This window comes from Mesocricetus auratus, unplaced genomic scaffold (genome assembly GCF_017639785.1).
Source record: "Mesocricetus auratus isolate SY011 unplaced genomic scaffold, BCM_Maur_2.0 Super-Scaffold_100007, whole genome shotgun sequence".
Taxonomy (NCBI): Eukaryota; Metazoa; Chordata; class Mammalia; order Rodentia; family Cricetidae; genus Mesocricetus; species Mesocricetus auratus.
Window position 1 is genome coordinate 9,322,653 of NW_024429191.1, and position 26,007 is coordinate 9,348,659.

Below are 26,007 nucleotides of genomic sequence, written 5' to 3' on the forward strand. Positions count from 1 at the left end.
TGGCTCACTCTTTGGGGGCATGTGTGGCGGGAAAAACAAAGCTCAGAAACTGGAAGCTGGGAGCCAAAGAATGACAACTGCCTCTGCAGGGGAGAAAAGTCCACCCAGCCTCCCTTCCTCCCCACATCCTCCCCAGGCTCACCAGGTTCACATGCTTGAGGCCATGTGAATCATGATCCCAAAAGCTATCTCCACTCACAAGCACAGTCTGTGAAGCTTTTATTTCAACAGGGAAGTAATAAAATCTATATACAGTCTAAAACCAGTAGAAAAGGGGAGTAAAAAGACCCATGGTCCATCTGGGTCCTGCCAGGAGTGCTGGCGCACGCCTTTAATCCCAGCACTTGGGAGGTGGAGGCAGGTGGATCTGTGAGTTTGAGGCCAGCCTGGTCGACATGGTGAGTTCCAGGACAGCCAGAGCTACATAGTGAGACTCTGTCTCAAAACAAAACTCTGTGGAGTGAAATGAACGGTGGGCCGGGCAAGCATCGTACCTGGCGCCCAGAGAAGGGATGGACATTTCTCTGGTAAAAGTTAAGAGCAGGGCCTAAAGAAAGATCCCTCACCAGCCATAGGGCAGAGATGACACTGCCTAGCTGTTTGAGCCTGTCTGTCTCCACAAGACAGGCAGAAATTCCAAGGCCATCATGTAGGACCAGCCTGACTGACAGACCCAAAGGGAGTCAAAGCTTGGTCTGGATTTTGTTAGCATGTCCAAACCTGCAAAGAAAGGGTTTTGTTTCAGATCCCCTGTGGCACAAGGATCCCCTTCAGGCTGGTCTCCCAATCCTCTACCTGCCTCAGCCACCTCCCCTTCACCCACTCTCAGAGCTCGATCCTATGCAACCCGTCAACAGCCTGAGCCACAGGCACTGACCTTCACGGTACTATCCACAGCCCCTGAGAAGAGCCGGCCCCGGGAGACAGCTAGTGCAGTTACACTGCCCTGATGGCGCAGCAGCGTCTGTGTGCAGATCATGTTGTCCATACTCCAGACCTGGGGAGGGAGACACGAGAGCTGTAAGGACCTACCCTGGCCCAGCCACTTCTAGGCCGCCTCCTGCTCCTGGGCAGCACATACCCTGAGGGACCGATCATAGGATGCACTGAAGACTTTGGTCTGGTCTGGTGTTGAAATGACTGCCAGGGCATATACTGTGCCCACATGGCCCGTTAGGGTCCGCACCTGCTCTTTGGACTCAATGTCCCATACCTGGAAGGAGACAGGCCTAAGTAAGTTAAGAGATAGGAACCCAAAACAAGGGCAGGAGAGATGGAGGCCTGCTACAGGGTTGCCTAGCCCTTACATGAATGAGGTTCTCATAGGTGCCACAGACAATGTGGTGATTTGTCACAGCAATGGAATAAACACTGCCACCAGATGTCTGCAGGACATGGATGCAGTCGAGAGTCCGAATGTCCCATATCTAGGGAAAAGTACGTCACTTAATCTCAGGCCAGGCACTTACTTACCTTGGGCCTCTAGAATTCAGGAGACAGGCTCAGAACATGTAGGAGGGTAGAAAAGGGGCAGAAGGAGCTCTAGAACACCCTAAGAAGTGCAACAGAGGGCAAGTTCCTGCCACGAGGGATGGCTCGGCACACCTTGATTGTCTGGTAAGAACCACTGTACAGATAGCTCTGTGCTGCCACCAGGGCCCGCACCCAGTGGTTGAGGCCTGTGAGCTCCTTCTTCAACTTCAGCTCAGTGCCCACGATGTCCCAAACCTGTAGGGATGGACATGAGCCTGGGCTAGAAATAATCCACTGCCCCAGTACCCCCACACACTTGGGCACCCCTTGCCCATACCTTGATGGCCTTCAGGGAGCCGCTGAAGAGCATGTTATGGGAGGATACTAGTGTGCACACAGGGTTGTCATGGGCCCGGATGGTGTTTACCTTCTGCAGGTTCTGAATGTCCCACACCTGTAGGGGGTAACAGTAAACCCCAGGACTCAGGGTTGGTGAGGAAAGGAAGAACACTGGGCTTTCTTTGCCCCCCACCCCGACTCCTGTGCTCCACTCACAATGATGGTGCAGTCCGCAGACCCACTGTATAGTTTGCACCTGGGGAAGCAAAGTCAACATATGGACGCAAGAGAAGCTACCATTCTTGGGCACAATACCCTGGCTGCCCAGGAACCAACCTGACTTGGTCCCAGGGGCATGGCTTTTCCCCACTGCTGAGCCCATTCTCAGTTTGCATAGTTGGATATGAACAACCAGTCTGGGAAACATTTGATGGCTGAGCCGAGCAAGCTCAGCCATCTTGAATCCCAAGTCCCAAGGAGGCTACCACCACCAGTAAGTTGAGCATGGCCCTTGCCATCAACACCTAGCATGACTACAGCCCAACACAACACAAGAAAGGAGGGCCAGGCTAGGAAAGAGCCTACTAAGAAGCTGCCACATGTACTATAACCAGAGTTAAGTCCAAGGTACTTGTCATCCTGGTGACAGTTGAGCTGTCCTACCCTCTAAGAGTGTCACCTCTGGCTTCTAGCCACCTGACATACTAGGGCAGGTGTTCATAGACTGTCATTTAGGACCCAAGTATTGCTCAGGTGTGAGTTTTCCATAGGTGGAACAGACACAAGCTACACAGGCTCAAATACAGGCCAGGGTGTCAGTATAGCATATCCTGGCCCTGGCCCTGTGGTCAGTGGGTATAATATCAAGACTCACCCCTGGATGCAGAGCGCCAGCACAATACCATCATGGCCCTCCAGTGTCTTTTGGCACTTGTAAGTGGTACATGTGTCCCACACCTGCAGAGATCAGGCCAGACAAGGTCCCCACAGGGTCAGTCCGATGCCAAAATGACAAGATAACAGCCATTAAGGGAGAAGACCCAACTATGGATAGATAGGAGGCAGCACAGGCTGGCATGCAGTGCCCACTTGAGCCCAGTCATGCTGCAGAGATTGTGGACCAGAACCCCACTCACTTTGATCGTCTTGTCAGAAGAACCACTGAAGAGCAGGTCACCCATGGAATAGACACAGAGACACCAGACAGGGCCCTGGTGGCCCACAAAGGTCCCTTTGCACTTGAAGATTTGCTGAGGGTCATAGGCTGCAAAGGAAGAAGTTAGTGAGGGACTGGTAGGGCTCTGGGGACAATGTTAGCAGCAGTGGACTATACTCACATCCAAGGATACCCATGTTCAGGCGTGCATTGATGTGAGACAGCTCATCCTGCAAGGCCAAGAACAGAGTAGAGAATGGTTGGGTGGAACAGACGATGACCTCTGGTGACACTATGAAGCCCCAGGCATAAGGTCAATTCTTACTGGAACATAGAGCCTTAAACCCTGAGCACTAAGGGCAACAGCCAACAGCCAGAGGAGGAACCTGAATCTGCCCTCCTGTGTCTCACCACTGCAACCCTCACATACTCACATTCAACATGGATGCATCCCTCCGGAACTCCATGAGGTCCTCACTGAGCTTGCTCTGGTTCTCATCCAGGACATCTGAGAAACAAGAAAAGAAAGGTATTACTGGGGTCCAGAGCAGTGCTGAACCCCAGGTTCTCTGGACTAGACCCTACCAAACTTGAGCTCAAGGCTCTTCTCCAGCTGGTCGATCTTCTCTGAGAGCTTGCCCAGCATGGAGCGCAGGAAGGCGATCTCCTGGTCTTTCTGGGCCAGCGCCACATGCATCTCATGGAAGCGGTCATCAGTCTGCTGCAGGAACTCCTTCAGGCCCTCAAAGCGGCATGTTTCCAAGTGTGTCTCATATGTGTCCTGATTCCCGATAAATGTGCACCTGGGGGAACAGGACAGCTGCCCACTTGCCTGCCTGGCAAAACTGACCTTTAGCCTCCCTAACCTAATTAAATCCCTCAAGTCAGCCGGGCGTTGGTGGCACACGCCTTTAATCCCAGCACTCAGGAGGCAGAGGCAGGTGGATCTCTGTGAGTTCAAGACCAGCCTGGTCTACAAAAGCTAGTTCCAGGACACCCTCTAATGCCATAGAGAAATCCTGTTTTGAAAAAACAAACAAACAAGCCGGGCGTTGGTGGCGCACACCTTTAATCCCAGCACTCAGGAGGCAGAGGCAGGTGGATCTCTGTGAGTTCGAGGCCAGCCTGGTCTACAGTCTAGATCCAGGACAGCTTCCAAAACAATACAGAGAAACCCTGTCTCGAAAAGCCAAAAAACAAAAACAAAACAAACAAACAAACAAACAAAAAAAATCTCTCAAGTCATCACAGTCATTACCCCCAGATCCAGATTTTATTTATTTATTATGTATGCAGTGTTCTGTCTGCACATATCCCTGCAGGCCAGAAAAGAGCACCAGATCTCATTACAGTTGGTCGTGAGGGAATTGAACTCAGGACCTCTGGAAGACCAGCTAGTGTTCTTAACTTCTGAGCTATCTTTCCAGCCCCTCGCCAATGAAATTTTATCACATACTTCCAGAAAGCCTCAAGGATCCCTCCCTCCCTCAGAATAAAATTTCTGCCCATCAACACCCTCCCTGCTCTTAACAGCTAGGCAGAATATTCCTTTCCTTCTGTCCCTGCCTCCCCTCCATTCCCATTTCAGCCATTTGTTCAAGTCTATGCCTTTTACCCACCTTCCCTGATACCCCACTTCCAACCTGTTCAGTCCTGTGTTCTCCTAGGCACTGGATATGTGGGCTGTGATGGCAGTCATTGGTGTGGCTCCCAGCTCTGGTCCATCTCCCAGGCACCAGCTCCCAGAAGCCCTCACCTGATGAACTCAAACCCACCAGCCCACAGCCCACCCCCGCCCACTCACCCGTACTTAGAGTGGGGACACTTGATGTGCTCGCATTCTTTCAGGTGGGCCTCTAGATTCATCTTGAGAAGGGGAGGGCAGCTGGGGTTGTTGGGGCAGCGCACAGGCCTGTAGTCACAGCTACTCTCGTGGTCCCTGTGCATATGCAGGACATAAGGATGAGCTGAGTGTCCCACAGTGTAGCCCCAGAGAGGTAAACATGGTCAGCAACCCCACAGAGATGGAGAATCAGGAGGTACTCACTTCCGGGCACTAAGCTTGATGGTGAAGGGGCAGCCCCTTGGGTCTACCTCAAAGACGCCAGGCTTTCCAGTGCCTACTGCATGGCAACCATGCCGACAATGTATGAAGAGCTCTCCGATCTGCTCAGCTACTGCAATGTTGTTCACCACCACTGTCAGCTTGGCATTGTCCACAGGACACTTCTCTGGGAGAGGAGGACATGCTGAGCCCACCACCTGCCCAGCCACCTCTCAACCTGGCAGCCTTGCCCAGTGGGAAGCTAAGTCTTGGGAAAGGGAGGTGCAATGACAGGACAGGTCAACAGAAGCCCAGCAGGTGCCGTGTCCATTCTTCCATCAGCCCCAAGGTGCCTATACAGGAAAGCTGCACAGCAGACCTCCCAGAGGGTGAACAGGTGACAGAGGCCTCTTAGGTGACCCAGTAGTCTTGGACAGAGTCAAGGGGTGGTGAGTGGGCAGATAGTGGAAAGGCAGCTAGCTTGGTGTGAGATAGAAGCAGGGGTTGCCAGGAACAACAGCATCTGTTGGTGCCCAAGCTCTCACCCTGGGACCCATCCCATGTCCACCACAGCAAAGGCTCTGAGTCTAGAGACATCAGGAATTTGCAGTCTGCTTTGCTATAGAGGCCTTTGCCTGATGGGCTTGAGCCCTTGCAACACTATTTCAGCCCTGCGAGCAGCCTGGGAAGTAGCAGGGTGGGGACCACCTACCGCCCTCCCCAGGTCTGGATTAGAGGCACAGACCTACCTGACTTCAAGGCGCATCGTCTACAGAACGTGTGCTGTGGGGACAAAAAGTGGACTTGGAGGATGTTGTAGTTGTCTTCCCTCTAAGTCAAGGTTTGTGATAACCCAGAGCTCACACCATCCCACAAGGTGCAAAGAGCACGTTCCTGACAGCCAGTTTAGGACTATGAGCAAGGCCAGCAGTTCGCTGGCCTGAGCGTCAAGGGGAGCACCTGGGATTGGGGAGTGTCTGTGACCTTACCCCACATGTAGTGATCACAGGATCCTTGAACACACTGCAGCAGAGTTGGCAACACAGTTTTACTGAGGGCTGCTCAGCAAATACCAACGGTTCCTAGACAGAGAGAACAAAGTCAGATGATCAGGAGGTGGGGAACAAACCCTCAGTAACATTAACTGCCCAAGCTCCCTGCGCACCCACCCTGTCCAGAGCTGCTCTCTAGGGCTGGGCTTATCATGTTGAAGGTGCTGTTGAACTAGAGAACCAAGAGAGGAGCAAAAGCAAGGGGTGTGACTCAGGCAGGCCGCACGCAGTGACGAACACACATACAGCATCTGCACATAGTCTCAGCCAGCATTACTGGGCCCTCTTCCTGGCACACAGACTAGAAAAGTACCCTATCTGAGCCCCACCCTCCCACCACTCATCCCCAGGCAGCCTTCAGACAGGAGTGGGAGATGGAACCCTGAGCTTCAATGTGGACCAGAGGCCCTAACCAGGTCTGACCTACCCTCACTGTGTGCTGTGTTGGTGTGGCCTGAGGGGAAAGTGCCCATGCCACAGCAGCAGTGACAATCCTGGAAGATGGTTCCTGTCAAGCCTACCACACCTACCAGCTCCTCCTCCTCCTCAGGCAGCGAGAACGTGGAGCGCAGGGACATGCTGGACTCGGAGTGTAGGGAGCGGACAGAGATGGCTGAGTCAGAGCGGCGAGGAGTGCTGATAGGGGGCTGCGTAGATGGAGGCAGCTTATCAGGGGTTGAGCCCTGTGCAGGCAGGGTGTCCCTAAGCCACCCCACTTCCAACAAACCCACAAAGCTGTGGCTGTGGATTGTGTGTGGGAGGCTGGTGTGGCCTCAGTCCCTGCTACTGTGGTGGCCAGCCCTGGCCTCTGGTGCTGGGCTGCCCGTTCCTGCTTGCCAATTTTCTTTGTGTAAATGGAGAGATTTCCTGCTATTCAATTCTACAGGACATGCTCAGGCTTCTTCCTGCTTCCCGTGAGGGAATGTGGGCTGCAGAGAGGCTGCACCCACCAGCCAATCCTGGAGCAGTTAAGACCCCAGATTACTGACCAGAAAAGAGTAAAAGCCTGGTCAAGGAGACATGGCCATGGGCTAAGTGGCCTTCTTGGCCAGGAGACACTAGCCCCAGCCAAGAAGGCTCATTGTACCAGCAGGAATGTTCTACCAGAGGCTGACCTAGCCTCGTGAGACCGGAGGGAAGCAAATTTTGATGAGGCCCCGGGAGAGAGAGGCACAGTATCCAAGAGTCGCCGCTGCTGTAGCTCCTCCCTGCAGGCTGACAGACACCTGCAGCCTCATTTGTGAGCAATGATCTGTCTTGGACCCAATGTCCTGGGCCCACCTGTCACTCCTGAGCCTATGTCCAGAACAGAGAAGAGTGCTAGAGAACAGAGATGCAGCCAATCCCAGTTCTGGGTGTCCCTAAACAGGAGGCAGAGACTGGACATGTATTTCATTCACCAGGTCAGTGCCCATCTCCTTTAACTCTGATGTCCCAAGTGACAGCTTGCATGGGAATACCATGTGAGGCCCAGAGGGCAAAGTTAAAGGAAGTGAGTCAAACATCCCCAGAGGTAGTAGTGGTAGGCAGTGGAGCAAGGAGCACTACGCAGGTACAGAGCTGCACTCTCCTCTGCCTACTGGCCAGGCCAGCTCTTAGGCTCCCACCCTGATCACAAGAACTGAGGCCAGGTTAGTGAGATGGGGTAGGCATGGCTGCCTATCACCCCACAGCAAACAGAAGATTCCAGTACATCTTTAAAGATACTGTAACCTGTCAGATGCCCCAGAATAGAGTATCCAAAACCAAGGCACAAAGAATTCACTTCCAAGGCCCAGGATAGCTGCAGTTAGAGGAGATAGGTACATCCTTGGGCTCAATGCTGTGCCAGGTCCATAATATGCCTATTCAGAATTTATCTTCCTATTGAAAAGGGGAAAGGGGCTGAGAATAGCAGCACATGCCTTTAATCTCAGCACTCGGGAGAAAGATAGGCAGATCTCTAAGTTCATGGACATCCTGGTCTACACAGTGAGTTCTAGGACAGTGCGGGCAATGTAGAAAGACCCTGCCTCAAAAAACAAAAATGAAAACAAACAAACAACAACAAAAAACTACTAAAAGTAAAAAAAGTAAAAGCAAAAAGGGAAAAAAGTCTGGTGCCTCTTGCCTGGCCTGGCCTGCCCTCCAAGCAAGGACTCCAATTCTACCCGCTGCCCTCTGTCCCACGGCAGACTCACTTGAGAAAGCACTTCGTGGCTCCCACTTCACTTTAGAACTAAAACCGCCAGACCTGGCCTTCAGGGGCCATGCTCTAAAGCCCAGTCCCACAAACTGGCTGCTTCCTGCCACCATCCAGCTACAGAGCTTCCTCTTAGTCTCAGGAATGTGACAAGTGCTTAGGCCTCAAGGGGTTCACTCTTCCCACTTCTCTGCTCTCCTGTCAGAGTGGAGGACCTGGTAGAAGGGTTAGGACTCGTACTGGGTTCCTGCATGGCGAGGACCTACCATGCTGTCCTCTTCATCCCGTGGTGAATAGGCAAGGGTGCTAGAGGAGGAAGGTGTCCTGCGATGCTGTTTGTATGTGCTGCTCCCATCGGCTGCTAAAAGAGAGGGGAAGGCTGGTGACACGACCGTCACTGGAGGAACAGCGCTCTGCTGGCAGAGTCTACGTCTATGGGACCCTTTGGATTCTCTCTAGTTTTCAGCTTCCCCAGCAGCAAGAGGGTCCTGGAATGGGTCATGGTATCTGAGATTGTCTCCCGAGGTAAGACCAGTACTTTACTGGCTCATCAGCCTGGTCCTGCAGATAACTGAGGATGGGTACTGCTAGCTGCCCAACCCTGCTTACCAACTGGAGACTTTTAAATGGTTTATTTCCCTTGTCTGGTGTGGAGAACCCAGAAACCAGCTCATACTAAGCAAGAGCATACATCCTCAGCCTTGTTTTTCCTTTTAAATTTTGTGTGTGTGAGTGTTTTGCCTACATGTACATCTGTGCACCACATATGTGCTGGTACCCATGGAGGCCAGAAGATGGTATCAGATCTAGAATTGGAGTTGCTAGTTGCCATGTAATACCATGTGGGTGCTAGGAACTGAATCTGGGTCCTTTGAAGAACCCCTAAGACATCTTTTTAGATCCAGCTCTTGCTGAGTTTGTTTTTTGAGACCTAGTCTCACTATGTAGCCTTGACTGGCCTGGAACTCAAAAGAGATCTACCTGACTCTGTCTCCCAAAGGGCTGGAATTAGTGGTGTACATCACCATGCCTGGCTCAACCCTTGTTTTAAGACAGGATCTCTCCATGTAGCTCAAGGTTACTTCAAATGCATTATTTTCCTGCCTCCATCTCTGGAGTGCTAGGATGATAGGCAAGCAACATCATACTCAGCTAAGACCTTCCCATGGCTGAAGGCACAGGCCTACCAAGTGCATACCTTTATTTCTTTCTTTCTTTCTTTCTTTCTTTCTTTCTTTCTTTCTTTCTTTCTTTCTTTCTTTCTTTTTAAGCTAAGACCTTTCTTTCAGAGCCCCTGCAAGGTTCTATTCTTCAGCCTGACAAGGGGGCCTCTGTGCCTAGCTGGGTATATAATCAACCCCAATTGTGCAGGAGTGGCATGGCATCTTTTTAGGGTAGATCATTTGGGGACATCCCTTTGACCTTCAAGGTAACTCTGCAAGGTTGAGTTCTCTGACAGCCTTGGTTCAGAAAAGGAAACTGAGGCACAAAGAGACTGAAGGACCTTGGCTAATATATGGCCAATCCTATACCGCTTATGGTAGCCTTGGTTCTCCTGCCTCCTCCCTGGCACAATCAGATTCAGGAACTAGGGCTAGCTAGTCTTATTGGCCTCCCTCCTCTTGCCCACAGAATACCCTGCCCAGTCTGGGCCAGAAGGTAGGGAAGGGTTCCTGGAGAATAAATGTCAAGGGTCCACATGGGAACCAGGGAAACAACTCATAGACCCTATAGGTTATAGCACTGGGGACAGGCTACAACTAGCCCAGGTTCAAACAGATCCAGATGTCAAAGCAACCACAATCCTAAATGCCTCCACTCAAGACCAGGAATATGAATGTCTGTCCTGTGATTGGGCCTCAGTTTCTCCATCTGTAATGAGAAAGGCCAGACGAGGCAAGTACTGGTACCTCATTGCCTAGCTGATGACCCCTAGCCACCAGAAGCCAGGGCACAACAGACCACATGGAGCCCTCAACAGTAGTGACAGATACTGTGTAGTCTCTAAAGATAGATGAGACATTAAGCAACAGCTTCCTGGGTAGGCTGTGTGGAACAAGAGACTCTTTCAGAGCCCCCCCCCCAGGTCATCCAGAATTAAAAGACACTGGTATGCACTTGGTAGGCCTGTGCCTTCAGCCATGGGAAGGCAATTAAAAAACCAATTAGTAGGTGGTGCACTCCTGCAGTGGAGTGAGTACTGAAAAGCAGAACATAACGCCCCAGAACCCTGACTGTCCCCAGCCTTCAGCAAGGATGCTGCCCCACTGCCAACCTGGGCTATGATCTCTGAAGCACAATGTCTGACAGCACTAGATTCCACCCTAGAAAAGATGCTATGCCAATCACACCCTCCTGAACACTAGGACCCCATGGCTGGGATGAGGCATGAGTCACTGTGGTAAGATATAAGTATACCTGGTGGTGCCAGGGAAGTCAGGACAGCTGCCCCCAGAGGGGATGGGTAAGCTTTCAGGAAGGAGGAGGTGTGGGGGCAGCTAATAACTAAGGTGAGGCACAGGATCGGGACTGCCTAACTCTGCCCAGCTGGTAGTGGAAACATGGCAAGAAAAAGAGGCCAGGAGACAACAATGCTCCTTCACCAACAAAAGTACCTAGTGCGCACCCACCAGGAAGTACCCGTAGAACCCAGTAGAATACCGATTCCTCCTGATCACAGGCTCACCTTTGGTGATGGTGGTGACGGTCGAAAAGGTAGGCCCAAAGGTCGTTTCCATTCTGGTCTAATAGACAATGGAAAAGACTTAATGCAATTTGCACAGGGTCACATATACTGACATGCTTACCTGCTGGTGGCTCGCCTGCACGCATATACAGGGACACACTATCAACAGGCACAGGTTGTCCTGGGGGACCCTCCAGGGAAGAAAAGGACTGCTAGTAGCTCTGCCCTCAGTTGCAGGTTATATATACATAGCATGCTGAGGGCCTTGGGTATGGTATGCAGAGGGCAGACCCTCACCCTCAGGACCTCTCTTACCCCACTGCTGTCTGGGGAGGAAAGGCTGGCAGGCCCCCCAGAGAAGCGGTTGTAGCGGGCACTCTTGGCTGAGCTCATACTCTAGAGAGGCATCCAGGTTCCTTGGGCAGTGTCCCCTATAGGCAGAATACAAATGAAGGACTTCGGAGGTGGCATCCTAGGTACCTAGAAGTCAGCCCAGCATCCCCACCTGGTAGGCCCTCTAGCCAGTCCATCACAGGGCAGGTGTTAACTTCTTCCCACCTCTGTTGGTAGGTGCGCAATGGGCGAGGGTTTCTGCCCCTCATTTAAAGTTGCAAAGGCCCCAGGTACAGGAAAGGAGGCCCCTGAGGACAGGCGACCTTTAGTGGTACCATCCCTTCAGGCCTGGACCTTCTGAGAAACCCACTCAGCTCTAGCACTGATGTGAAAAACCCCATCTGTATTGGCTGATCCGCTGGTCCTGATCACAGCTCATCACTTTGAGGCCTGCCCCTTTGCAGGCCAAATGTCCTTATTGGCTAAGGCTAGGTCTTGCTTTCTACCCATCCATTAGACAGGATTTAATCACACGAGGACCAGAGCAACATGAATATGTTCTCTGCCACAGCAGATGCTATCAGGATCCAGCCAGGATCACCAAGAACCCATGGGCAAAGTCACTTGAGCCTGTCTCCCAACTGTGGTCATATAGGGCAAGTCACGGGAAAAAGAGAACCCTAGATCTCAACCAACGGTGGTCACCCATACCAACTTGTGGGTAGCAGACGGCACAAGGGAAGCATGAAGCATGCAAGGGCAGTGTCCCTGCTCTGCCCAGAAGAGGGGGCAAGAGAAAGGGTGGGCATTTGGAGTCTACAGGAAAGGGAAGATTAGAAAGAGACCCAGTCACCAGGTCATACTCAGGACAGGTCCAGGACAACACCCACCCTGCGACACTACAGCTTTATACATTGCAGGGACACAGCCATGTCAGAAGGCATCCCCTCAGGGGTTCCCCCTTCTCAGGATGCTGCAAGGATAGAGCAAAGAGGGCACCACTATTCAGTAAACAAGCAAGCAGCAGCCTTACTTATGCCCCGGAGAGCTTCCTGCAAGGAGCAGGGTTGTTGTGGAATAGAATGTTTGTGTATTTATTTAATGTGTTGCTATTTTACCTTGCCTGCCTAAGGCACCTGACTGGTTTAATAAGAATAACGAATAACGGCCAATAGCTTGGTAGAGGGGAAACAGGCAGGGCTGGTGGGCAGAGAGAAAAGGGGAGCCTGCCAGCTAGGCATGGAGGAAGCAGGAAAGCAGGATTGACAGCACAGAGATGATGTAAACAAGCCTCAGGGCAGCACAGAGATGAATAGAAGTGGGTTAATTTACATTTAAGGAAAGCCAGCTAGAAACAAGATAAGGCTGAGCATTCACGATTAATAAATCTCCATGTCATGATTTGGGGGCTGGCACTCCAAGAAAGCCTGCCACATGGGTCACAATCATGAGGCCACCTAGTGATTCATACCATAGGCTCATTGCCCAAGTGGAGCCTTTGAAGCCATCTTCTAGGGAGACATGGCAGGGGAGTATCCATTCCACATGCCAGGACCACACCACAGGGTGGCTTGGTTTGTGCCAAGGCTGTTGAGGACAGAAAAGGGACAGGAAGGGAGGGAGCGCAGAGGGGTCCAGGTGAATCATGTGCTAACCTAGGCCCTAGATCAAGGTGAGACAGATCCCAGTTCCCTAGGAATACTGCACATGGGCGGCTTCTGCCACTGTCTCCACCAGTCCTCCTGACGTGGTCTCTTCCATACAAACACGAGAAGGCCACAGTCTGTCCTGCTTTACTCAGAGTTGCTCAGTCCCACCCAGGGAGCCCCGAGGAAGCAGTGGCTCCCAACCTGTCTACAACCCCTGCTGATCCCTGATCCTTTCCTGTTTCTGCTCAGCCTTACCTACCACCTGCAATTCCATCTACCTGACATGGACCCACTTAGCCTTTGGGCCTCAGGCCTCAACCCTCCACCTCACAAGTCAGGGTCGATTCTGGCCCGTGATTGGTACTGTCAGGCACTTGCCAGCTGTCACTCTAAACATCCTCAGGTACAGGTAGGCGGAATTCTCTAAAAGGCAGGCCAAGGCCTACCTCTTCTGACCTTAGCTTCATGCCACACAGCTGCCATGACAGTTGCCCATGCAAACCAGAGGCTTCTATGGTAGTCACCTCCTCCCTCCCACCGCACCCACCTCAAAACCGCCAGATACCCCCAGGCCCACCTGTGGCGCCAGGGTTTGGCTCTGTGTATTTCTGAGTGTGTTCTCAGAGGAGGTAGGCCTGTAGGCAACTCTGCATCTTCTACCCCTTCCCCCAGCAGTCTCTTCCCTGAGCAGGAAGGTCCTTGATAGCTGCCAGGGTCTTGCTTGTCAAATAACTTAGATGAAAACACCTTTGCCACAGGGACTTCCAACCAGACTAAACGTGGGGGCTTCAGACTTGCTCCATCAGTGTGAAAGATGTAACCCTTTGGAGAAACTCAGGAGGTGGGCTCACAGGGTAGAAGTAAGAGACAGGACTACATTCCACAGAGTTGTTTCCTAGCACCTGTTGCTTTGCGTTGTGAGCCCAGGAGCACAGTGCCTGGCTTCTCTCTGGTTCTATTGTAAGGTCAAAAAAGTATACTTGGCCACATGCAAATCAGTGGCCAGTCCACAGAGGCAGTACGAGGATCAGAACTAGCGAGAAGCATAGCCCTAAACTGAGCTGGAAAGGAGGGAGGCAGACTGCTCTGGCCTGAGAAGCAGCTTCCCAGTTCATGTGGGTTCAGCCTCCTTCAGGGACAGAGGATAAGCTAACCTCAGGCTAGAGTCCAGAGCCCCCATCTGTGCACCACCCCCAAGGCAGCCACTACAGGATTGAGCAACACATTGAAGGCGCTCTTCAGGTCAGTTCCCCAGGGCCTGAGCTTTGCAATAACAGGATTCCCCAGCTGGTGGGGGCAGGCTGAGACATCAGGGAAAGTGTCACGCAGGCCAAACACACCAGAAGCTGGAAACTACACCCTGCCAAGGCACTCTGGAAGAAAGCTGTCAACCCGAGTAGGAACTCCTTAGGGGTTATGTGTCCTAGAAGCCTGATCACGACTGGCCTCTAATTCCCAGGGTTGGAAGGACAGCTTTCTACAAGGTTGGCAGCCCATTCTCAAGCTAGAAAAAGTTATGTGCTGTGGGTTAAGCCGGGACTTGCCACGTAAGCGCCCTTGCCTCTTTCCCAAGCTCAAGAAGGCTCTGCTTGTCTGTGGAGGCCACGACATAAACCCTTGAGAAACAGAATCTTACTTTAATGTTTTCCATTTTCAGATTCTTTTTTACCCCACTTATTTTTCTGTTTGTGCATTTGTATGTATGTGCCACAGTTCCTACCATGAGTGTGTAGACAGAAGTAGGTGCTCCTTCCACTCAGGTTGTCATCTACCCCACAAGATGGCATTTATTTGTTTGTTTGTTTGTTGTGTGTGTGTGAGTGCGAGTGCATGTGCTATGGCACACATGTGGAGGTCAGAAGACAACCTGGACAGGCTGGTTCTCTTCCTTCTATTATCTGGGTACCAGGAATTGACCTCAGGTCACCTTTGGTAGCAAGTTCCCTTATCTGCTGAACCATCTCACCAGCCAAAGATTTTTCTTAAAAACAAAACAAAACTTTGTTTAGATTTACTTTTATTATTTTATGTGTATGTGTATGAGTGTTTTGCCCACATGTGTGTCTGTGTACCACATTCATGTTGGTGCTTAAGGAGATGGTAAGCCTCCATGTGGGTGCTGGGTATCAAACCCAGTTCTTTGTAACAACAACATGTGCTCTAAGCCACTAAGCCAACTCTCCAACCCCGCCCCCCACCAAAGTTATCTTAAAAAGAAAAAAAAAATCACGCGCGCGTGCGTGTGTGTAAGTGTGCATGTGTACTGATACAGAAACAAAAAAAGAAGAGTGTTGGATTCCCTGGAGTTTTAGCTGGTTGTGAGTCACCCACTCTAAACACGAGGACCTGAACTCCAGACTGCTACCAGAACAGTAAGTGCTCTTAACCAAAATCCCAGAACAGTAAGTGCTCTTAACCAAAATCCCAAGATTCTATCTTTTTTTTTTAAAAATTATCTAATTTTAGCCAGGCATTGGTGGCTCATGCCTTTAATCCCAGCATTTGGGAGGCAGAGGCAGGTGGATCTCTGTGAGTTTGAGACCAGCCTGGTCTACAGAGTGAGTTCCAGGACAGCCTCCAAAACAATACAGAGGAGAAACCTTGTCTTGAAAAACAAAAACAAAAAAACTATTTAATTTTATGGGTGTGAATGTTTTGTCTAGATGTATGTCTGGGCACCATAAACAGAGTCCTCACAAAGGCCAAGAGAGAATATTGGGTCCCCTAGAACTGGAGTTACAAAGAGCTGCGAGCTGAGAACGGAACCTGGGTCCCCTGCAAAAGCAGGTGCTCTTAACTGCTGAGCCGCCTCTCTAGCTCCAATTTAGTCCTTTTAAAGACAAAAAGGTTGAGAGCTTGTGGCAGGAGGATTGCTCTAAGGCTAAGGTCAGCCTTCAATACACAGTGACACTCTCAGTCTTGGAGTCTTGGAGACAGACAGACAGACTCTCTCTCTCTCTCTCTCTCTCTCTCTCTCTCTCTCTCTCTCTCAATGGGGGAGGGCACTATCTACCTTGGCTTTACAAGTAGCTCAAGGCTTGTCTGAGCTGGCTGGACTTCAGCCAGAGCTCCCTCTGGTTATATTTGCCAGAGTAACAAGCATATCTCCTGGTGTAAGAAAGCCAGGGCAGGGACCTGAAGAATGTCCAGGCCCTACGTCAGCTCCCTCTGGCTCAAAACCAGATCTGGCTGCCAAATCCTATAGAAACAGACTTGGTTGCCATAGCAAAGCCCTTGGTTTTTCCCTTGATGTCCCCTTAGCACATCTTTTCCATCCCAAACAGGCAGGCTATGACAGCCAGCGCCCCTCGAGTGCCTTTACTTGCCTCAGTGAGGACCTCCCAGAATCTCTAAAAGCCCTGGGCAGAAGCCCATTCTGCTTCCTTCCCTCCCTGCACCCCAGCCTGACTTCTACCCTCAGTTTTCCTGCTGCTCAAACTCTGCATTGGGCCCTTATCTAGCTTTTCCTTCCCAGCATTGTGCCTGCTTCCCCCCCACAATCCAGCCTCTGCACCTTCCCTGGCCGGGCTGAACTTCTTCAGAGTTCAGAGAGTGAACTGCAACACCCCTCCTGCCCGTGGCACTAGTCTCACCTACTGTCCTTCCTTCCCACGTCTGTGGTAAAGGGATGAGGCTCTGTCTAGAAGTGCAAAGGTTCCCAGAGGAGAGGACTGGCCAGACCCAGAGCAGACAGAACTTCTGAGGTATATGTCATCTCATTTGAGTGTCCTGCTATCTCAAACAAATTCAACTGCTGTCAAACTTGTAACAGGTGTGACTACCTGCTTCTCTTGTGGCTTTGATTCCCTGGTGCATTCTTCTTCCCACCCACAGAAGCTGGGGTACAGTCACTTAACTCCCTGACGAGACAGAAGGTAGAGGGCACTGACCCGCCCAGCCCCATCCCATACTACACCCCTGTTTCTGGTACTCACAGCAGCTCCAACCCTCAAACCTGGGTTTCTTCAGGGTTATTCCCTCTTGTAACTCCCCAAACAACAGGTATCCCCCTGCATCTCTTGGGATTGGATGACCCTATTTCTCGGTTTCTGCCCTGTGACCTTTCTCTGCTTGGGACTTTCAAGTATCAAGTCCTACATTATCAGCTCATTCCTAGTGGTCTGTTTCCCTTCAGCCATATGACTCTTCCCTAGGACTCGTGTTCTGGGGATACTGGGAGTATCTATTGAAGGGGAGTTGGTAGGTTCCTCTCCAAGGATTCCTCGTGAACAAGCCAATCAGAGAACTGATAAAGTACTAGGTACCCACTTGCTTACAGGTACCCTGGCCCACAGTAAGATACAACCAGCTGATCAGTTTTAAAGGTGGGCACAGGCTGGCACTTCACACACATGGTACTTGTGGCAGTGATCATGACCATGGGCCACAAACTCAGACAGACCTGGGTTCAAAGTCCACTTTGACCACTCCAGAAAGGAACCACTGGACAAGTTGCTTGACTTTGAAAGAGATTGGATTTGTCACTATAAAACACAGTAATGGATCCAAGTCTGAAAGGAGCTGCCAGAGATAAGACATAACCAGAAGCTACAGATACACCAGCAGCAGCAGTACCTCTGAGAGACTGGAGTAAAGGCTGGAAAAGGCCAAAAGGCCAGCCCACAACAAGCCAGGGAGTGTGTGGGCACACAAAAGCTGACCCAAGCTTTGTCCCTTCTGCTCCCTCCATTGCCATCAGGAGCCCAGGAGCCCCAGTGCACCCTCAGGCTAGTCCCTTGCTAAGCTGGGCCAGGCAGCCCATCTTAGACCCTCCTTCAGCTGACCTTCTTCCTACTTCCCACGCCAGGCATTGCTTCATCCACGATTTATACCCAAAGACTGTTTAATCTGAGGAGCAATGACAGAGAACCCCATTTATTTCTGTTTGTCTACCACAGATCAGAACTAAAGAGCCCATTTTGATTCATTTCCAGAAAGACTCTGATATACAGCTACAAGAAGTTACAGCAAGGAACTTCTCGGACTTGGACACCAGTCTTGGCCACTCCTTCCTGGTCTGTGGTCACCTTGGTCAGGTTGCACATAGTGATTCTCACTACCTGAAGGAACACCAGCCAATAGATGCAGGAACCTCAGGGTACAGGAACTGGAGTTTCCTCCAGTGTCTCCTGGAGTACCTTTGTGACTGAAACAGTTCCTGCCACATAACACCCCCCCCCAGGAAAAAAAAGGTATCTGGGCACAGCAAGGCCCAAAGAAGACTGAAGAAAAAGACTGAATGGTTACTAAATGAAGGCCAGCGTGAACAAAGGAATGGACCTGTGCACGCATGAGGGCCTTGAGGGGAGATGAGACTGAAGTGGCAGACATCTCTACACCTCAGCCTCATCTGATCATCTTGGCCTGCTTCAAAATGTCCAGGCTGGGACAACTGGCCAAGTGAGGGTTAGAAAGCAATGATTCAGCTTCCTAGTCCTTCCTGCAACTCACATGAACGATAAAGTTCATCATTATGCATACCAGAAGGTTCTCAGACTTTGCCCTGATCTGCCTCCTACCTCACCTATAGAATTTGCTAGCTTGCTCCAAGCCCTTTCTCACAGGGCCTTTGTCCCTCTTGCTCTTCCAGCAATGTCTCAAGATTGTTTCTCCATTAGGTCTTTGGCTAACTGTAGCGCTCCCTACTAAACGATTTAAGAACGCTCAACAAGCACTTTACCTGCTTTCACTTTTGTGGACTTTTTTTTTCCGTAATATTTAATCACAGTTCCTCATGATTTTGTAACTCTTTTGTCAGTCGCTCGCTCCTTTTAAGAGTAACAGTTCTGGAGTGTGAGTTGCCACAAGGAGACACTTATTAAAATCTTGGAACATTTTTGTTGTAGCAAAACATGGCTGTGGGTACTACCACCATCCAGGGAATAAATCCAGAAATGCTGCTCAACATCCTACAATGCACAGGACCCTGGAGGCAGAATGTTCTGTCTCGAAACCGCGTACCAGATGAGCTTATCAGTTTGGAATCCTGCTCTCTGCGGACTCTCCAGAGCTTAGGATACTTTCTGGCACACAGGCAGCGTTCAATAAACGTAGGAGAGCAAAAGGAACGAGAAAGAGAGTAAAGGAAGGAGTGACAGACCGGTCTGCGGAGAGTCAAGTGGACCCCAGCTGTCTCAGTCCCGCCCCCCAGGCTAGGCCCACGACCGCTTGTGACGCTCCCATGCCAGCACGCGCCCTGCCGCACAGCACGGAAGAACGAGACCCAGGAAGAACGAGACGCGAGAACACTCACCTGCCCGCGGCTGCCTGGGAGCAGCGAGTACACCCTCCGGCATCATCTTGCCCCCTCGGCCCGGAAAGGTACAGGATACAGGAGCCGGAAGGGCTAGGGCGCTACGCACGTCGGGACTCGTAGTTTACGGACTCCTGGAACTCCGGCGGCTGATTCACACTTAGAATTTCATAAACTACGACTTCCGGCGACCTCGGCACTAAAGGACCGAATTGGTGGCTTCAGAATCACTCTATGTTGCAGGTCGGAACTTGATTGGCTAAATGCACTTGTCGCTCATGTACTCAAAGGCTCTACAAAAGGAAGGATCTTCGAGCGATCCAAGATACCGCCTCCAGAAGAAAGTCTACGGTATGATTGGTGGAAAAACGCATGATAGCTTGAGAAACCTATCAGCAGCGAAAGAAGGTGGGTACTTCCTCAGAGACTGTCCAATCACATAAGGGGCAGTTCTATAAACGCTTAAGCTTCGGCAGCAGCCGGTCTTTTGGGAGTGAGCGAGTGTTGCAGGCTGGCGTTTTTGTGTCTGTCTGTGAGACACGTTTTTGCCGGCATTGGTCGCCAAATGGAATTCGTAGGGCCGCTCAACTGCAGGCCAGCCTTTCCTCGACTGCTGCGGAAGTCTGGGCTCTGCGTTAGCCGTTTTGTTTAACGTATCCCTTCAGTCTTCTGACTCCTGTTTTGGAGGTAAGATAAGTCGGGCCTGGCTTTCCTTTGTAGCACCAAGCCTGTGATGAATTGCTTTAATTTCTGACACCTCGTATGAAAACTGCATGTGCAGTCTGATTACATTGCAAGACTGAGGCTTGGGAGCTCTACCTTTAATTGAAGGACTGAGGATGAAAAGTTACCGAAAGTAAAGATTTCTGTTTTACTTTCAGGGCATGGTGAGTTGTGCTGCACGCCTTGACTTGCATCCAGTCAACAATGGGCAGAAGGATTTGCTGGTAAGCTGGGCATCTATCTGAATAAAATTGAAAGTACAGTCTTACTCCGTTTTCAGATGTCGTTATTTCATGTACTGCCGAGGGCCTAACTTCTCACGTGGTCTGTAACGGCGTGAGTCATGAAAGTAAAGTTTTTTTAGAACTCTGCTCCAGGGTGAACCTTTAGCCTGTTCTGTGTCAGTAAGAGGTTTTGGGCATTCTGGTCTTGATTTGATAACCCAGTTTTTTTTTATTTTTCGAGACAGGGTTTCTCTGTGGCTTTGGAGGCTGTCCTGGAACTCACTTTGTAGACCAGGCTGGCCTCGAACTCACAGAGATCCGCCTGCCTCTGCCTCCCGAGTGCTGGGATTAAAGGCGTGCGCCACTACCGCCCGGCCTTGTTTTGGTTTTTAAAGATATATTTGTTATGTATGCAAACAGACCAGAAGAGGGCACCAGATCTCATTACAGATGCTTGTAAGCCACCATGTGCTTGCTGGGAATTGAACTCGGGACCTCTGGAAGAATAGCCGGTGCCCTTAACTGCTGAGCTATCTCTCCAGCCAGTTTCTATGGGGGCTTATTTTGGTGAGGAAGTCAGAATAAGCCGCAGGAATCTGCTGGCCCTGGAAGGTGGTTTTTTTTTTCCACAGACGACAGAAGCTCCAGAAAACACCTTTATTAATAGGGAATTTTGACGACAGGTTTTCACTCAAGTTTGGGGCTTGATGGCACAGCATGGAAAGGAATGGGGCAGCCTGCTGGGTGGTGACTAGGTCGTGTCGAGACATCCTGTGATCCCACTCACTGCCTGCTAGTTTCCTCTAAGCCTCACAGTAAGGGCTGGAAGAAGGCTACTGTGGCCTGGAGACTATCAAACGACCAATAATGACACCCTGGGTGGGGTCCTATCAGGGCTCTGTGGTGCCGTCTCTGCTACAAGTTCCCAGGAGAGGGCAGTAGAGTGCCGTGGTTTGTATGCTTCAAAACCACTTCTGTGACGGCCTCTGGGACAAAGGGGGTGATAGCGTTTAGCCTCTAGAGTCTTGGCAATGGGCATAGATTTCCGGTACAACTCCGAGGCAGTGTTGCTTCCTCAAGAGTGGAACTGGTATCAGCCAGATTCAGAGTCGACAGCATGAGACCCCTCGACCCTCCCTCTTGACATACTCGTGCAGCCTGAAGTGCGGCTCGCTGGGAACCTTTGTAGATCGCTGTTTCAGCTCCCTGCAGAGCAGGGATGACAATAGAGCGCATGAGCAACCTCCTCAGTTTCATGGCCTGGAACATAAAGGCAGCATTTCTGTTCACTGTCAGGACTTACTTAGCTATGGCTGTGAAAGCCAAGTCCACGTTGAGGCCGGTCTTTGCGCTGGTTTCCATGAACGGCAGCCCAAACTCCTGCAAACAGCTGCTGCCAGCATGGTGCCGGCCGAATGGGAGCAGCCCCAGCATTCCAGCCTTAAGGACACCCTCATCACCCACCCTGCTTTTACTCACCTTCGCTAATTTCTCCCCATCTTCCCTCTTTACCACACGTTCTTGGGTAGAGTCGACCTGGCCCAGGTACAGAAGTTTTGTTAGTGCCAGTCCATGGCTTGCCCTTGTAAGCCAGGCTGAAAAGAATAAGTTCACTTTCCCACCTTGTTTCCCAGCAGCATGAGTACCACATCCTGCTGGGCATACTCCTGGATCTCGGTCAACCAGGCCTGTATGGGGAGAGCTGGGACCAGTTTCAAGGCTGGTCCTTGTCCTCTTATGCCACACCTCTTCGGGTGCCTTTTCCTAGAAGCCCTCCCATGTGGAACAGGTACCCACCTCGCTGGTACCTTCTTCAGGTGATCCCGCAAATGGAGTCAGATGTCAGGCCGGATGGATTAGTGAATAAACCAACTTGGCCAGCATGAGCTCAGAGAGGTTTATCGGTTCCTATCCTTACTATTAGCAGGGTTAGAACTCTAGGGACCTTGATGCCATCTAGACAATCTGGGCCCATTCCCCCACCAGGAAGGCCACTGACCTGGATGTTGTCGAAGGAGTCCTTGTTGGTGATGTCATAGAGCAGCAACAGTGCTGGACACAGAAAGTAATGAGACATCCCTGGGGCCCAAGTGGTTCCTTAACTACCCACATACTTTTAATTAGACATTACAAGTCACAGGATATGACATCACCCTCTCCTGTCCTATGCTCAACCCCTGCCTCCATGCCAGTAGGTCACCCAGACTCCCTATGGAGAACTGGTGCCCATCTCTAAGGGCTTACCATGAGCATCCCGGTAGTAGGCATGGGTGACACTCCGGAACCGCTCTTGACCAGCTGTGTCCCAGATCTGTGGCAACAGGCACTGGTCATACTGCCCAACCTCTCCCTGGTGTCTCCAGCCCCAAGCTTGCACTCCTGCCACCTCACCTGCAGCTTCACCTTCGTGCCATCCACATCCAGAACTTTATTCTGAAACAGAGCCAGCCGGCAACAGGAAGGACGCCTGTCATCCTCTGGCCTGGGGGCTCCCGAGGTTGAATTAGGAGAGGAAGTCTTGCAAGCCATGACTAAGCCCCTGCTGACGGGAGGTTGGGGATCCCTATTCCATTTCTACAGCACCTCCTGGTTCTGCTCTGAGAACTTAAACCAGCCTACAAGTCACATGCTTAAAATCAGATGCTCCAAGCAGCTGCCTGGCACTCCCTGCCAGCATCAACCCCCGGGGGATCCTCTCCAGATGACCCTGCCTGGGCCCTTCCTCAGATGGCTGCCTGGTACTAGGTTATCATGGCCGGACTTTGAGGCCTTGCTTACCACAACCCCCACCCCCGCACACCAAGTTCCCACTTGCCAAGAGTATAGTAGCACTGCTAGTGTACTACTCCTGCTTAAAGATTTCAACTAGCTTAAAGTCATCCACGTACAAATGGTATACCATGCCTCAGTTCCCCCACCTGTAAATAGGGATAGATAGGGCAACTTTAACTTAATGAGCTACTGTGTACACTGAGAACTACATCCTGCCCGGGAAAGCTAATTTCATCCCCCACCACCACTAGGACACCCATTTCTAAGGGGATGGATTTAGGACTGACTCTACTGTGCCCACAGAGCCCAGAACTATGCTGGCACATGGGTATATTCATAAACTTGCTGTCTGCAGATCTAGACCTGTCCCTTTCAAGGTTAGACACCAGGCTGGAGTGCCCACCCAGCTGTCACCCCAGAGAAGGGTTGACTGCAGGCTGGGCCATGGGAGGCTAGGTCTAGCTCCCCTTTCTGCTGAACCGCTGTCAGTGCTTCTAGGTCTCCAGGGAACCAGGCTCAGCCATCTGCCTGGTGAGGGAGGGTACTTTGCCTTTCCTGCACCCTGAACAGGGGTGCAAACCACACAGCCCTACCTCCCTCACCTTCCACCCAGGAGCCAAGAGAAGGGGGAAGGGGGACAGGGTAGGCAAGGAACACCTGTCGAGTTTGTCCTGCTTCCTCTGGCACTTCAGCCTTTCCTTCATCCTGAACTCTAGCACCTAGAGGGCTTGAGGAGACCTGCAACCCTCAATAAAGAAAATTTCCCACTAGAAGGACCCCCCCTTTCCTGTCCCCAGAGTGGGTCTTCCTCCCAACCTCCTGCTAACTGGGTCTAATTAAAGGGTGAGAAAAATGCAAATTCAGGATTTGCCAAGAACACACCAGCACCTCAGCACATGAGATTCAGACTGGGCAAGGGGGTTGGGAGGGCTGTGATGCTGGGGCTCCCAGGGCCCTGCCTGGGTTCCTAAGGCGGTCTCTTCCAAGTTGCACTGCATTATAGGAACTAGAGAGTTCCCAGTACCTCCCATAGCCTTGGGTCCCCTCTTTGGTGGGAGAGCAACCCTGGCCTCTTTGAGTGAACGCACAGGTCTTGAGTTCCCTCTCACTGTCACTACCCTAGGGCACAGGTGTAGCTCAGCAGAGCATCAGTCTGTGGTAAGAACAGAACTCTCTGCTGCAGCTGAATGGCGGTACCTTGGGTGTTAGGAGCTTCCCCAGGACCCTTGAGTGTTGGGAGGTAGCTGGTTTGGCAGCTAAGCCTATGGACACATCGGGAGATGGAGAATCAGCTGGCCAGGGTACTGGGAAGACTACGTATAAGAACCATAGTACAGCTGCACCGAGCCAGAGCTCAGGACATCAGCCTCCATTCTCACCCGGAAGTCGATGCCCACAGTGGAAATGAAGGTACCAGCCAGGAAAGCTCCATCCTTGAAGCGCACAAGCAGGCAGGTCTTCCCCACACCGGAATCCCCCACCAGCATGACCTAGAGCAAACAGGAGGGTCCAAAGAGTCAGGTATGGGTCTGAGGTCCTTGCCCACCTAGAGATGCTTCTGGTCTGCCTTGAGCTATGGGGGAGGGGCAGGAGAGGAAATGAGTGTTCTAGGCCTGTAGGTTCAGCATAGCTTGGGGAAACACAGCAGCCATAGTCCCCAATAGCTTGGATGCCCAGCTTCTCTGCCCCTGGTAGTCCCGTGTCACCTCTCCCTCCAACAATGCCACCTTAATCAATGGGGAGTGAGGACCACTGTCCCCATCCAAGGTCTTACCTACCCCTCCTCCATAGACATCATGCTTGATCTGGGAGGGCAGCATTTGGGGCCTATGGGGAGCAGAGCATGAGAAGGCAGCTGGGACCTCCTAAGAGACCTGTGGGGACTCAGTGCCAGGGGCTTCTTCAGTTCCAGCAAAGACACAAATTTCAGCAGCAAGGCTCAGTAGAGGTGTGCCAAGCAGTCAGCGTTTGAAGTGAAGAGGGGCTAGGGATCATCTGTGGGCCTGAGGGGCAGACCGGCAAAGTCTCTCCCTGCCCCCCACCGGCCCTGCTGCCAAAAGCTCCAAAACCCAATGACGGCCCTGCCTTCAGAGGTCAAATTCACACAAGCTTCAGTTTTGGTCTGGGGGTGGCCACTTTCTCATCCCTTCCAGAAAAAGGAGATTTACAGCCCCTGAGGGAGAAGGAAGGCAGCATATGGATGGGAACTGACAAGAGTGGAGCAGGGGTAGGACAGCTTTCTGAAGTCCTTGCTTGGTCTTACAGTAGGTGGAGTAGGGGCAGGCCCTGCCAGCTGTTGAATACCCCAAACCCAAGCCTAATATGTGTGTTTGTGTCAGTGTGTACGCGCGCGCGTGCACGTGCGCGCGGCAATCTGAGGTGCTGCCTGGCTAGCTGCTAGGTGCTGCTCTGGCCAGTTCAGCGGCAAAGGTCCGCACGGCCCTGCACTCTTCCCCAGAGGCCCTCCCGGTAGTCTAGTATCCAACGCCACCTGCTGCACTCCCATGGCGGGGAGGTGTCTAGCTCACCTTGAAAGCAACGTCGTAGAAGTCTCCAGTGCCACCAAGTGAGGGCCGGCCGGACTGCGGGGGCCCTTTGGGCAGCGCCTCAGGGCCGGGACGCGCCGTCCTGGAACATGCCAGACGGGACCGATTGGCGGCGGTGGGCAACGTAGAGGCAGCAGGCACACTGCCCCCCTTGTTCTTGGGGGTCTTCTTCCTAGACATGGTTCTCACAGTGTGCTCCTGCTGCTGCCACCGCGCCCTGGGCCGTCCCACGCCCGGTGCCCGCCAAGCCAGACTCGGACCAGAACCTGTCCCGCAGCAGCAGCAGAAGCAGCAGCAGCAGCAGCAGCAGCATCTCCAGCTCTCAGCGCCCGCCCCGCCCCCGCCTCCTTGGCGGTGCAGCCACTCGGGCCCAGCCTCCCGCCGCCGCAACCAATGGCCGCTCTGAGGCGGAGCCTTGCAAATAAGCCCGCCGCTCCGGGGGCGGAGTCCCAGCAAGGCTCTAGGTTCACCCAAGGAACGTGCTCTGGTTCTCTGCTAAACTCAAGGACCACAACTGTCTGCGTCTAGTGTGAAGAAGCCCCAGGATCCTGTGTCTTCTCGGTGCACTGCTCCAT

At 51.9% G+C, this 26,007-nt stretch overlaps 2 protein-coding genes, 1 long non-coding RNA gene and 1 other non-coding gene across 17 annotated transcripts; 2 read left to right on the forward strand and 2 right to left on the reverse strand.

Annotated features, from left to right (window-relative positions):
• Window positions 1-202: 202 nt before the first annotated feature.
• Traf7 (TNF receptor associated factor 7) lies at window positions 203-19,316 on the reverse strand. Of its 10 annotated transcripts, none has more exons than XM_021233849.2 (21): window positions 19,168-19,316; window positions 11,248-11,363; window positions 10,933-10,990; window positions 8,513-8,607; window positions 6,595-6,711; window positions 6,002-6,094; window positions 5,762-5,795; window positions 5,016-5,199; window positions 4,779-4,907; window positions 3,554-3,771; window positions 3,403-3,476; window positions 3,150-3,198; window positions 2,949-3,076; window positions 2,687-2,769; window positions 2,029-2,068; window positions 1,811-1,927; window positions 1,606-1,728; window positions 1,308-1,427; window positions 1,082-1,213; window positions 878-997; window positions 203-720 (listed from the first exon to the last, which is right to left on the reverse strand). In XM_021233849.2, exons 2-21 carry the CDS (start codon window positions 11,323-11,325, stop codon window positions 706-708), a joined length of 2,007 nt encoding a protein of 668 aa, XP_021089508.1. In that variant the 5' UTR covers window positions 11,326-11,363; window positions 19,168-19,316; the 3' UTR covers window positions 203-705. The 10 variants fall into 10 exon arrangements, with proteins under 10 accessions (XP_021089508.1, XP_005081675.1, XP_012977149.1 ...); XM_005081618.4 differs by having other exon boundaries at window positions 4,773-4,907; window positions 8,513-8,604; window positions 19,168-19,315; XM_013121695.3 differs by having other exon boundaries at window positions 4,773-4,907; window positions 19,168-19,315.
• LOC106022083 lies at window positions 19,161-20,158 on the forward strand. The gene is made up of 3 exons (XR_001197144.3): window positions 19,161-19,235; window positions 19,411-19,854; window positions 20,049-20,158. It is a non-coding gene; the product is annotated as an uncharacterized LOC106022083 (long non-coding RNA).
• On the forward strand, window positions 19,893-19,975 carry LOC121141652. The gene has a single exon (XR_005878616.1). It is a non-coding gene; the product is annotated as a small nucleolar RNA SNORD60 (small nucleolar RNA).
• Window positions 20,159-20,757: 599 nt separating the features above from the next.
• On the reverse strand, window positions 20,758-25,771 carry Rab26 (RAB26, member RAS oncogene family). 5 transcript variants are annotated; one of them, XM_005081614.4, is made up of 9 exons: window positions 25,415-25,770; window positions 24,266-24,376; window positions 22,506-22,547; window positions 22,359-22,425; window positions 22,114-22,166; window positions 21,737-21,802; window positions 21,594-21,650; window positions 21,418-21,494; window positions 20,758-21,320 (listed from the first exon to the last, which is right to left on the reverse strand). In XM_005081614.4, exons 1-9 carry the CDS (start codon window positions 25,610-25,612, stop codon window positions 21,218-21,220), a joined length of 774 nt encoding a protein of 257 aa, XP_005081671.1. In that variant the 5' UTR covers window positions 25,613-25,770; the 3' UTR covers window positions 20,758-21,217. The 5 variants fall into 5 exon arrangements, with proteins under 5 accessions (XP_005081671.1, XP_040604185.1, XP_012977026.1 ...); XM_040748251.1 differs by lacking the exon at window positions 21,418-21,494 and having other exon boundaries at window positions 20,758-21,374; window positions 25,415-25,514; window positions 25,622-25,766; XM_013121573.3 differs by having other exon boundaries at window positions 21,178-21,320; window positions 21,418-21,504; window positions 25,415-25,771.
• Window positions 25,772-26,007: the final 236 nt, after the last annotated feature.

Bases quoted from the DNA above. Each gene is read 5' to 3' on its own strand.
- Traf7 (XM_013121695.3), bottom strand. From the start codon at position 11,325: ATGAGCTCAGCCAAGAGTGCCCGCTACAACCGCTTCTCTGGGGGGCCT. The intron at 6,095-6,594 runs GTAGGTGTGGTA...CTCTCTGTCTAG, and splicing joins CTGAGGAGGAGGAGGAGCTG to GAACCGTTGGTATTTGCTGA. The intron at 2,770-2,948 runs GTGAGTGGGGTT...TGATCTCTGCAG, and splicing joins CTTCTGACAAGACGATCAAA to GTGTGGGACACATGTACCAC.
- Rab26 (XM_013121572.3), bottom strand. From the start codon at position 25,612: ATGTCTAGGAAGAAGACCCCCAAGAACAAGGGGGGCAGTGTGCCTGCT. The intron at 21,803-22,113 runs GTCAGTGGCCTT...CTCCCCATACAG, and splicing joins ACTCCTTCGACAACATCCAG to GCCTGGTTGACCGAGATCCA. The intron at 21,651-21,736 runs GTGGGAAAGTGA...TACCTGGGCCAG, and splicing joins TCATGCTGCTGGGAAACAAG to GTCGACTCTACCCAAGAACG.